Source organism: Bacillus rossius, chromosome 14 (genome assembly GCF_032445375.1).
Source record: "Bacillus rossius redtenbacheri isolate Brsri chromosome 14, Brsri_v3, whole genome shotgun sequence".
Lineage (NCBI taxonomy): Eukaryota > Metazoa > Arthropoda > Insecta > Phasmatodea > Bacillidae > Bacillus > Bacillus rossius.
Genome location: NC_086341.1, coordinates 33,497,480 through 33,509,079, shown reverse-complemented (window position 1 = coordinate 33,509,079; position 11,600 = coordinate 33,497,480). Strand labels below are relative to the sequence as shown.

General features: G+C 33.7%; 1 protein-coding gene across 1 annotated transcript; it reads left to right on the top strand.

Annotated features, from left to right (window-relative positions):
• The first annotated feature begins 5,124 nt into the window (after nucleotides 1-5,124).
• LOC134538765 (uncharacterized) lies at nucleotides 5,125-11,600 on the top strand. The gene is made up of 4 exons (XM_063380250.1): nucleotides 5,125-5,240; nucleotides 7,214-7,348; nucleotides 8,486-8,975; nucleotides 11,130-11,600. The coding sequence occupies exons 1-4, from the start codon at nucleotides 5,165-5,167 to the stop codon at nucleotides 11,143-11,145; spliced, it is 717 nt and encodes a 238-aa protein (XP_063236320.1). The 5' UTR covers nucleotides 5,125-5,164; the 3' UTR covers nucleotides 11,146-11,600.

Genomic DNA, 11,600 nt, shown 5'->3' with positions numbered 1-11,600 from the left:
TAAAAACTTGTGGACAGTTAGTTAGGTTAGTATAGCTAAAATTAAAAATATTTTCAAATATTTTTAATAGTTGGTTAAAATTACCAAGTCTACGAGTCTATGAAAGATGAAAGACAACATGGATATCTTTCACGCACGTACATATCCAGTAATACGTGCTACTGAGTACGGTAACCTTCGGTGAACTTCGGAGGTATTCAGTTGCTACGCTATGTTGTGATTCTTAAGCAACCATTAAAAGTATTTTACAGATAAAAAAGTTGTAAATTTTCCATTACATAAGTCACTTCGCTTCCAATGCGTTTTGTATGAAAAAAAAATGGTTGTCTGTAAAGTCGGTTTACGGACGATAGTTTAACGTGACGTCATAACAAAACATTAATGAAATGATTGCATACTTCTATGAATAAAATTGAATCATTTTTATTCAATTATCACTATTTATTATGGATACAAAGAAGGAGTGAAATTAAATATACAATTTAATTGTAAAATTTACATTTATTTGCACGCATTAATTCAAATATGTTTATTACTTTAAGAAATACATTATTTTAACTATAACTTTTATACTTGTTTGCTATTTAACTTCTTCCAATCTGTGTTATTCTGTTAAGGATAGGACGATGATAGGAAAAGTAGGAAAAGAATGGGAGTGTTTCAAGTTTAATATGCCTCGAAAAAGTAAAATCGATTGTTGTTCCAATCTAGTGGAAGAGAGATGGATGCGGCGCAAGCGTAAAATGAGCTTAACGGGACACAGCGTAACGGGACAATGTGCGTAACGGGACACTTTTTCGTGCGTGCAGCCGGCGTTCATCGATATATTAGACGTTATCAAGTCAAAAAAAAACATATATTGGCGCATTATGGTAACTTCTGCTGCGGTGGCGTTAGTACGTAAGTACCCCGAAAGGAGTTTCTTTTGTTTGTTCCGCTTCGCCGGGAAAACCTCGCCGGAGCATCCGCGCCGGACGGAACATCCTGCAAGTCTGGCGCGTGGCCTTGGCCGTTGGAGCTCCGCCTCCCATTCCCCGCCCGCAGCCGGAGGCGGTGTCGGGGGTTTTCCCAAGGCACAGGTGGAAGAGAGCTCAAGGTAGTTTGCACCAGTGTTGTCCAAAATCGGTTCAACGATTGCCCGATAAGAAATTTTGAATCCACATGATGTGTTGCATTAAATACCTTTTACCTCAAACTGCACGTGAACTATAAACATTTGAATATGTGGGGAATAATTATTTTCGCACCGTTTTAAACTTTCTTTTATTATTTTTAATTTTAAATATGTAATTCATTCTAAAAACGTATTTTACTCAACTCATTATTTTTCACACAATAAAAAACGATATTTTAGTTAAATATCTAATGAACTTTCCACCTGTGTCACTGTCCAAGAAAATTTCAAGTAGGCTAAGTGCTGATTTTTTACCTGAAATTGTAAAAACAAAAAAATATATCTATATCCATTCAATTACAAAAGTTTTCAATTTGAGTGAAAAAACAGGACAATAAAAGTTTAGAATTTGAAGCACCACTCATGTGTTTACTTCAATCTTTCATTTAATAAAGGATTGAATGTTAATAAAGTAAATTTTTAATGCCTATGCTTAATACAACAAAAAACTGTTTCCTTTTATGTTTTATCTATTTTATAAAACTTGAATAATTAATGTTCTAAGGCTTGCATTTTTAACATAATAAGGATTGCCATGTAAAACCGCTTTTCTTTAGGCACATTAATTTTATTTTTATACACTAACACAGTAATTTTACTGTAGGTTAATTTTTAAAATTTTTATTTAAAATTTGATAACAAAGCAGGGAATCTACAGTAGCGTTAATGTTTCTTTGTATCATTGTATTGATGTATTTATTCTATTCAAATACGCTTAGATTTTTCCAACCAACTTGGTTCGTGACATTGTGACGTCACAGTTGCTGTCACAAGCAATCTCAATGTATCTCAGTTCTATAAGTACTTTTTTATAGTTTTGAACCTTGGTCACCTGTCTCATAAATTGTAATTTATGAAATAAGCGTGAGTTTGTATAAACGTTTAAAGACTACCGAGAAATTGAGAGTAAATAAATAAATAATTACTTTTATCTATAATATCAACTTGGGTATTATATTTGACTATTTATTTTACTTGGTTTAATTTTTACTTAGTAAATTGTTTAAAAAATAAATCAAACTTTTGTTTAAATATCTCTACTTAATTTGCTTTAAATTTCTAAATATATTTTTAAAAAATACAAAAAAATAATAACATGTATAAAATGAAAGCGTAGTATTTTAAAGTATATCAAAAAGTCACGGACAGTTATGAATTCTTTATGGTCTTAAAAATACCAAGTGGAAAACATTTTTTCCCAAAACAGCGTTGGGATCTACTTTATTAATTTGTTGTTATCCAGCGCATTAACGCAAGAAGATTTTTTAAGTAATGTGCTGACAGTTTTAAATTTTGTCACATAACCTTCATATATCGCAATGAAACATTCTGAGTGTAGTTAACAGTACGAAGATTTAAATTATTTAGAAATTAATTTACAAGATGTAAATCTTTCTTTTTCTTACAAGCTCTAAAAGGGGGAAATATAAAAGCGAAAAACGCAATTTTGTTTACAACTGAGTTTCGGATAAATAAATTTTATTTTATTTAGTTTTCAGAATTCAGCTTTTCTAACGCGTAATGCCTGAATTTATAGTGAATGGTGTTTGAAAGAGTATATACTACGAATACAACCGTGACTTACCATTTAAAAAGTTTGGGAATGAGTACAACTAATATTACTGTGAAATGTTATGGTTCTTGACACACTCAGATTGCACGATATCTGCGGAACGAATGAAAAATTTTAATATGATATGTTAAAAAAATATTGTTATGACAACATCTTTTGACAACAATTTTAAATACATCCGTTCCTATCGCTCGTCCTTTAAATGTAAATGATAAAGTGGTAAACATAAAAAAAAAACGTGAGTACTGAATACTCTGCTCAAGTGCAGTCAATTTTATTGAGAGAAATAACACATGTATATGAATTCATAATGCCATTCGTGCGTGCAAATTATTTCTTTTAACAGACTCGGCGTACAGAAGCATGGATATTTCACGTTTTCTTAATAGCCAGAGAGAACCCTGAAGTTATTTCCGGTAGTTAGTGAGCGAATTATCACGTAACCTAACGCTTCCTCGCTAAATTGTGGGGAACCGACTACAGGATAATAATGAAATCTAGGTACGTTTAAACACTACCAAACGCACAAATGCTGATATTTTCTTGTCGTTGAGGAATTGGCCTGTTGAGTGTGCGACTTTTCCATTGTTGATGGGACAATAAATGATAATAAAAAACAACGTTGCTGCACAAAGGCAAATTCCAAATTTTGTTTTTATATATTAAATTGAACTCACTCAAAATAATCGTAAAAAAATAGATACAAAGTAAATTTGGTAAAAATTGTGATAAACTTCATTATAACAAAAACTTTATCACTTTATCCACACGGGAAAAGCGAATGGACTTTTCTTTAATTTTCTATAATTAATAACACTCTCTGATTTCTTACTATTGTTCTCTGACAAAACTGGTCTGGACAAATGTTGGAATAGTTTCTCAAAACAAGCCATCGCCAATACTGTACTCAAAAATTCCTTCTTTTTTAGGTTGCATTTGCCCAAGAATTGTGACCTTTCTCTGTGTGTGCACATTAAACTACTTTTTGCTTAATATTCAACTCACGTCTTAATATGTAAAATTATCAAGTAATGTTGAAATTTTAAAGTTTTGGGTTAAACGTTGCAAATACAGTTATCGTTACTACTTTAAATAATTTTTTTAATTGAACCAAAAGTTTTTGTTCATAATTATTTATAATTTTTTTTAACATTTATCCTCTTTACATTTATTTCTTTTATTTCAATTGAATTTCTTTATCAGACAATGAAATGCTGAAATAAAGAGTAAACGCTGAGAAATCGTTGTGCAAGGATTAAAAATATTTTGAAAAATATTTCAACAATAAATTTTATCAATTGTTAAAAGTATTTATTTTTACGTGTTAGAAGTCGAATTTTTTGTGCCTTGTCAAAGAAAATTCTGGAAAAATGACGAATAATAAATTATTATATATTAAAAACATTTTAATATAGACTGTTGTCTTTCGGCTTGTGCCCCTTTCCTTCCACCCACACACACACACACACACACATTCTTACAGGTATGAAAAACAATACTTATTTATGAAAATATTTGAATTAATGCTGTAGCGCTTATGTAGTAAAATATATAAAATAGTTCAATACAGTAAAATCTTGACCGCAATGAACAGATATGCTAGTTGTATATATTTTGGTAGAATTTTTTTTTGGGAGGGGGGAGCTTTTGTGGAGAGATACACAAGTGTATTATTCTTTTATATATATATATATATATATATATATATACATACATATATATACTATTTGATGAGTCTCTGAAAAGTAGTGAAACACACATGTCATATAAACTAGACAAGACAACTTCGTAGTACAAGCATAAAGAAGAATATTTAACATATCTTAAATTTTAAACCTGCAAATTACATCCGAACGAGAGCAAGAATTTTAAAAGACGTTTTTAACTTAGTGCAAGCTAGCTGTAGATATTGTTTTTGTGAATGAAATTTCAAAACAATGACATTAATCAGGTGCATAACACACTGACTTTTTCGACTTGATAATGTCCTTGATGTCACAGGAAAAGTTCTACGATTGTAGGACTTTTCCTGTGACATCAAGGATATACGATTGTATATCCCAAAGGCAGTTTAAATGTCAGGTAGTTGTTACTGAAGACTTTGTTGTTGTTCGTACAGGCGCCTCGGTATTACTTGCGTGATTTCATGGTCTAGGGAAGAAATAATAATTCCTTACTGGTCTGTAGATTAAAATCGTGACCGCTACCTCATCTGTTTTCCCGCGTCGAATACCTTGGGTAGTCGTCGCGTGACATCACTCAGGTATTTCCCTGGTGGAGGGCGGGTGTTGTGTCGTTCTTCCTCCGCGAAGATTCGGAAGATTGTAGGGAGCGCCTAGCAAGAGATGATACACCAGCCAGTCTATAAAAAGATGAGGCGTTGAAACCCGCGGTCAGTTTGAAACAAACCATCAAGGATGAAGGGTCGGTGGTCCATACACCGCGCCGTACTGGTAACGGTTATTGGATACCTAGTCGTGGCAAGCAGAGCAGGTGGGTGCTTACATACAATCCGTTTACGATAAGGTAAAATATAATTTTTTTGAAATGTTTTTCAACCAATATTCGGGCTTTGACAGCTAAGTTTTTGAGGCGTAATAAAAGAAATACAGACAAAAATTAATGTGGCGCAAAAGAGCTGAAAATATATTTCATACGAAATTTAAGCTATGAGCTAAAGCATGGGTTAGAATATTATTAACTATTCACGAAAAGAAAGTAGTAGTTAATTTTTAACCGGAAAACCTCAAACGTGACGCAGACAATTTCCGAAACATGAACGTAGGAATTTAGGGGAGAGCAAGTGTGCAATTAATATAACATTTATTAATTGAAGACGAAAAGAAAACCACTCTCTTCCACGTACGTACAATTATTTAAATAATGTATAAAAATATGTTAATTTTGATGAGTATTATGATTGAAATTTTTTTCTGTTATGTTGTTAAAAATATTTGTTTACATTAAGTCACTTCATAATGGTATTTAAAAAATTTTCGTAGCGTGATATTTTCCTGCTATTAAAAAAGTGTCAACCTTCCTTTTTCCAAGGGCTTTTTCTAGATGTATGTTAGAAGTATATTTAACTTAGGAGTAATCATATTAATCACATCCATACATGGCGAGTCAGGCTGTAATACCGGCAGGGTTAAAGCCGCCATTTTTTTCGTAAATGATGAAACATTGCTGATGTTTCCCTGATCCGTGTGGTTTTCTCAACGTACAACTGATAAACTCTCCCCATAAAAAAATCCCAGGAATGCCTTGTTTTCATCGTATTGTCCCTCATCGTCTATGATGACCTTAAGATGAACAAAACTTTAAGCGCGTTTGTTTCGTCCCAGGTCATTATATTAAAGTAGCGTAAAAATTTTAAAATTGTTTACTTTTCAATTGGTTTCGTTTTCACAAAGTTATAAATTTATATAAGGTATATATTGCAAAACATATTGAATAAATACCTGCCAAAGTCACATTTATGATTTTTTTTTGTACTGCGAGAATTCATCAAGGAATATATTGGATCACAGAAAAGTTTATATTTTAAGGTTGAAAGATTTTATTTCATCCAAAAGTATATTTTAAAAATCTTTAACTCTCGAAGATTTTTTTTTATTTTCCGGGATATTTATAGTTTAGAAACATTTTTTTTTTCCTGAAGATAACTTTAAATCCTCAATTCTTCAGATTTATAGTCTAATAATTTTTTTTTGTTAGGACTGTTAAAATTGTTAAAATGCATCTTTGATTTATTATGACGCAAATAAAATATGTTTTAATACCTATATACAAATATTGTGGAAGATGAATCATTAAAAATTTATAAAAGCCTAAAAGTTTCATTAATTTATTACCTGAAATGTATCAATAATATTAAATAGCATATTTTATATAATTTACTCAAAACTAAAACTTATCCCTCACGCCTAACCTGCAAATACATCTCGTTTAGAAAATTATTAATTAGACGGGACAGAAAAATATCACTTACAGATAGTTCGCGTTCGATGTAACAAAAAAAGTTAGCAATATTTTATAATTATATAATTTTATGATATTTTAGTCACTTACGTGACTTTTTACCTTCAAACACTTTTATCTCGAAACATGTTATAAGCAATCAATCCAAGTGTTTAGAATTGTCAGATTGCTAACAGCAAAATATACCATATATTAAGTCAAATATTTAATTTCCACATTACTGTTGACGTTAATCCAGTATGATAAGGTAAATTTACGAATGTAATCAAGGATTTAAAGGTGATAAAATTTAGTTCAATGCTTTAATATGACGTTTTAAATACTTATAAAAAATATATATTAACATACCTATATAAACCAAAGTTTACAGTACGAAAATATTTATACCATCTAATTGAATGTCTATACATGAACAAAGTATTTTGTAATATGTTGACGTTTTACATGTTATGTGAATAATATTACGTTTTATGCCTTATTTTCAGAGACAGAAAATGAACAAGAAAATAGGGATGCCGCAATAGGTGCATTGTATCCTGAAAAAAATAATTTTTTAAAGGCGTTAGCGGCCCCAATTCATCGTCCTAGCGAACCTGCTCTATTGGGGGAATCTGACACAGGTAAATATCAAGAGGTTTGATTCTAAGCATGATTTTATAAACTAAAAAATAAATGTCCACGAAAAAAAAAAACATTTTAAATTCTAAACACCTGTAATTAAATAGAGAAATTAATTTGCACTAATCTGCCTAGACGAGCATATTAAAGTATTATACATATGTATCAAGTTACTTGCAAATAGTATAAACAGATGGCAGAAATAGTGTTTGCTGCAACGCTGGTAGTTGGCTGACGTTGAAATAAAACCTCCCTGACCGAAAGGTTCCGAAGTTTACCGTGGGGCTTGTCGGGAAAAGCAGACTTCTATATCTCGAAGTTGGTGGTACCAGCCGATGTCAGCGCGACCTACTGAGGTGTGGCCGAACCGAGTTGAGGTCGACTCGCACGACGCGACTGCTAGCAGCATGTGGCTTATGGAGCGGACAAAGCCAGCACTCTGGTGGCCTGGGAAGGGACTACGGGGTACTGGTTACTGTGGGAGACGCCAGAGAGCAGGCGTTTAGTGGGTGTTCAAACACCCAGGGGAAGTGCTTCGCTAAACTACTGGCAGGTGGCATAAGCATGTACTTTTGGGACTAGTATCGTTGCCTTGGGGACAGGCCGACCCTGGCCGGGGTTAGTGGCCGGTCAACGCTCTGAGCCAGTGTTCCCAGGAAAACGTGAAGAGGTGGGGTGTGTGGGGACTGCTGATGACAGTGAGAAAGAGGCTCTTCTGAGCCTGGAGGTGTGACTGTACGCTGGTGAAAATGGCTCGCATCAGGTGAGGTCTTGGAAGTAGCCTGCCCTGAGAGCTTGCAGGACCTAGTAGTTCTCGTCACGGATCGGAGGCGAATCACAGTCGACGTTCGTGTGCCAAGGCGGGGATAAAACGATACACGGACTGACTGGCAAATATTTGGCAAAATCGGATATAGGACTAGGAAAAATTGGGGAGACAGGTCTGCCAAAGATTGAATGAGAATGTACAGGAGGAGGATCATGTTTAAGTTCTTTTAGCAAAATAATGACTGGTAACATTATTAAATTTAAAAAAAAATATTAAAATATCAAATTGTACCACAATACTAGTTGGCGGCACAATACATCTCTAGCGAATATGTAGAGACTCACTAACATTGGTTTCTTATCATGTGCAGAAATTGCGGATACCCAGACTCCCGATTCTCAGCTGCTACCGGGCGGGAGCATCCGTCGCAAGAGGACCCTGCACAAGCTGAAGAAGTTTGGGTTCTACGGCGGTGGTGGCGGCGGCGGTGGGGGCGGCTGCGGATACGGCGGCTGCGGCGGTGGCGGTGGCTGCGGATACGGCGGCTGCGGGGGCGGCGGGCCTTCTGTGATCGTGAAGCCCGTTCCCGTTCCCGTGGCCGTTCCCGTGTACGTCAACAGGGGCGGCGGCGGCTGCGGCGGTGGCGGCTGCGGTGGCGGTGGCGGCGGTTACAACAACTACGGAGGTGGCGGTGGCTACAACAACTACGGAGGCGGCCACAAGTACCCGCACGGCGGCGGTGGTGGCGGAGGCAACTACTGCGATGTCTGCGGGGGTGGTGGCGGGGGCGGCGGAGGTGGCCAAGCACCCCCCAGCTACTCCTACAGCCAGTCTTCCTCGCAGTCTTCCAGCGGCTCGTGGTGAGCATTCGAGTCTTGAGACATTTTACAGTCTACGATTTGACGTACTTCAACAATTATGTGACTCCTCAAACATCTGCATAAATCAATATACTTTTGCTTTCACTGGTTTTCCTATCCCACCTTCTATTCGATGACAAGAGTCTTCATTAGCCATGACCAATAACGGTTGTCAAGGGCCACGTGTTTGATTCCACAACTGGGGATGATTTTAATTTAAATGAAACAATTTATTTTTATGTGTAAACATCTTAGTCTCGGTATATGGCGTTTGGTAGGAGTAATTACGTGAAAATGGAACTCGGTTGCTACGTCTGCGCAGAAGTCTCCGAAACTTAAAAAAAAATGGCGGACGCACGTGTAACAAGATTATCCCCTATATCTTTACTTTGGGAAACTTTTATGGTTCCTACCAAACGTATTAGTGTGCCAAATGAGACATTTTGATAGCGAAACTACCTTGGAATATATTTTGTAAACTAAAATATCCATAGTTAAAGTAATCCAAATTTTGAAATACATAACTTAAAATAACTGGCTTTACAATTATCATAATACTCTATCTTGTTACAATATGCCAACAAGCTTGGTAATAAGGTGGAAAGGTTCGTGTGCAAGAAATTTGTGGTTCAAATCTCGTCTAAAGAAGATTTTTTTTTACTTTTGAAAAAGATTTAAAAAAAGGAATATCATATTATTTTTAAACACATCAATAAGTTTTCGTTTTTTTGTATGAAATTTTTAAAGACTGATTTAATTTGTTCAAGCAAAAACAAATACACAAAAGTATTCTTAGTGTTGTGTTTTTTTAAAAAGGTTTCAGGTCAATATTTCAGTGTGTAATATTTCGTATTTAATAAATTTTTACAAGATGTGCAGTAGTTTAATATATAGTAATAACAGTTTTGTTCAATATCAAGGGAAAATCCGTGATAAATTGGTATGCCACTTTTAGTTTGAAAAATACTTGAATTATTGCGTCATGTTTGTAATGCTTTGAGAACCAACCAAATGTTAAATATTTTTGACGTCATGTTCATCGTAACAATATTTTCCTGGCTTATAAATCATAAGTATTTTTAAGTTGCTATTATTTTGTTATGTCAACTCAAGTTTACAAACAGTTTCCCAGGATAGTTTCATTACCATAGAGCTTAATTTGGAATATCAATACACTAGTAGTCCCGGTAGGTCCACCATCTTGACGACTTCGGCTCGTGTATACAGCAGTCTCTGCATGTATGCTTATTTCATTGCGTATATGGTGCATACATAAATTTCACCCATATACCAACTTGATAAAAATAATTACAGTTAGTTTTTAAAAATACGAATCTTTGTACCGTTTATTCCAAAAATAAATACTTTTTATTTATTCATGTCACGCTTGGCATTGTTTTAAAAATAATTACTTTACATTTGGTGTCTGAGTTTCGTATTATAAAACAGTGATTACAAAACATTGATTTACTTTTTACCAGGTTAGATATTTACATATCACTGACGAGTACTAAAAGTCTGGCTCACATATATTTTTTTTAACTTGAATCCTACTTTGCCAAAAGTTCCCAAATGAAACAATGCTCATAACATTGGTTTTATTCTATTTAAATTTCACAAAATAGCCTTGAAGCGAACAGTTTCCTTATCTTAAAAAAAATATTACTCTGGTCAGGTGATTCAAAATAACTTTTTTTTAACTCCTGAGACAAAAACTTACATTGATGAACCTTTGTTTATCAAAGGCTATTTGGAAAATCTGGCTAATTTTAATTGTTTTTTTTCCTTTAAGAATTTATAAAATTTTCAAACAAAGGCCGATATAGTCTGATAAAATAAATACACTTAATAATAACCAAGAAAGGTTATTCACTAACCTTTAACAAATATATTTTCTGAATCTTAATCGCAATATTTCGTGGCCGAAGTTTTAAAGTAGGTACTCTTTGTTATCTTTTGAATTTCGACCACATCCGATAAAATAATGAAGATCCTAATTAATTCCCTTCATTTGTGCTCTTTAATATTTCATCGGAGGTGATCTTAACCCAAAAGAAACCAAAAAGTATTTTAATGGATTTCCTGGTTATGTTATGTTAAAATATTGTGCCGTAAATCAAATGTCATTATTAAAATGAATTGTTTTTTTTTCAGGGGCAAGAAAAAATAACTTCTTAAAAAAATTATATTTTTTCCTGGAAGAGTCTAATTAACGCAGAACAAGAGATTGCTGTACGTATGTGAGAACACAACAAGAGCAATAATTTCGAAATATCTCTGACATGAAGAAACTCTCTTTTGCAACTGTTTAAATGAGTATCGCCATAAAAATATTGACGATAAAACACCTATTAAAATTTTGACTTTTAATCTATTTGATAATTATTTAAAATTCATTTTTATTCTATAAATGTGTTTTCTAATGGTAAGAACGAAATACTTTTGGACAGTGACACTGATATTACAATAATTTTGTCATGACTTTCATAATTGTAGCAATTGCAAACAAGTTACTGGTGTATGACTTCATATTTTAATAAAATATTTATTAATTTTTTTGTTCCATTTTCCAAGACTCAATTTTTTATAAATAAAATCTATGAGACTGATGTAAATTAATATCGT

Bases quoted from the DNA above. Each gene is read 5' to 3' on its own strand.
- LOC134538765 (XM_063380250.1), top strand. From the start codon at position 5,165: ATGAAGGGTCGGTGGTCCATACACCGCGCCGTACTGGTAACGGTTATT. The intron at 5,241-7,213 runs GTGGGTGCTTAC...CCTTATTTTCAG, and splicing joins AGTCGTGGCAAGCAGAGCAG to AGACAGAAAATGAACAAGAA. The intron at 7,349-8,485 runs GTAAATATCAAG...TATCATGTGCAG, and splicing joins ATTGGGGGAATCTGACACAG to AAATTGCGGATACCCAGACT.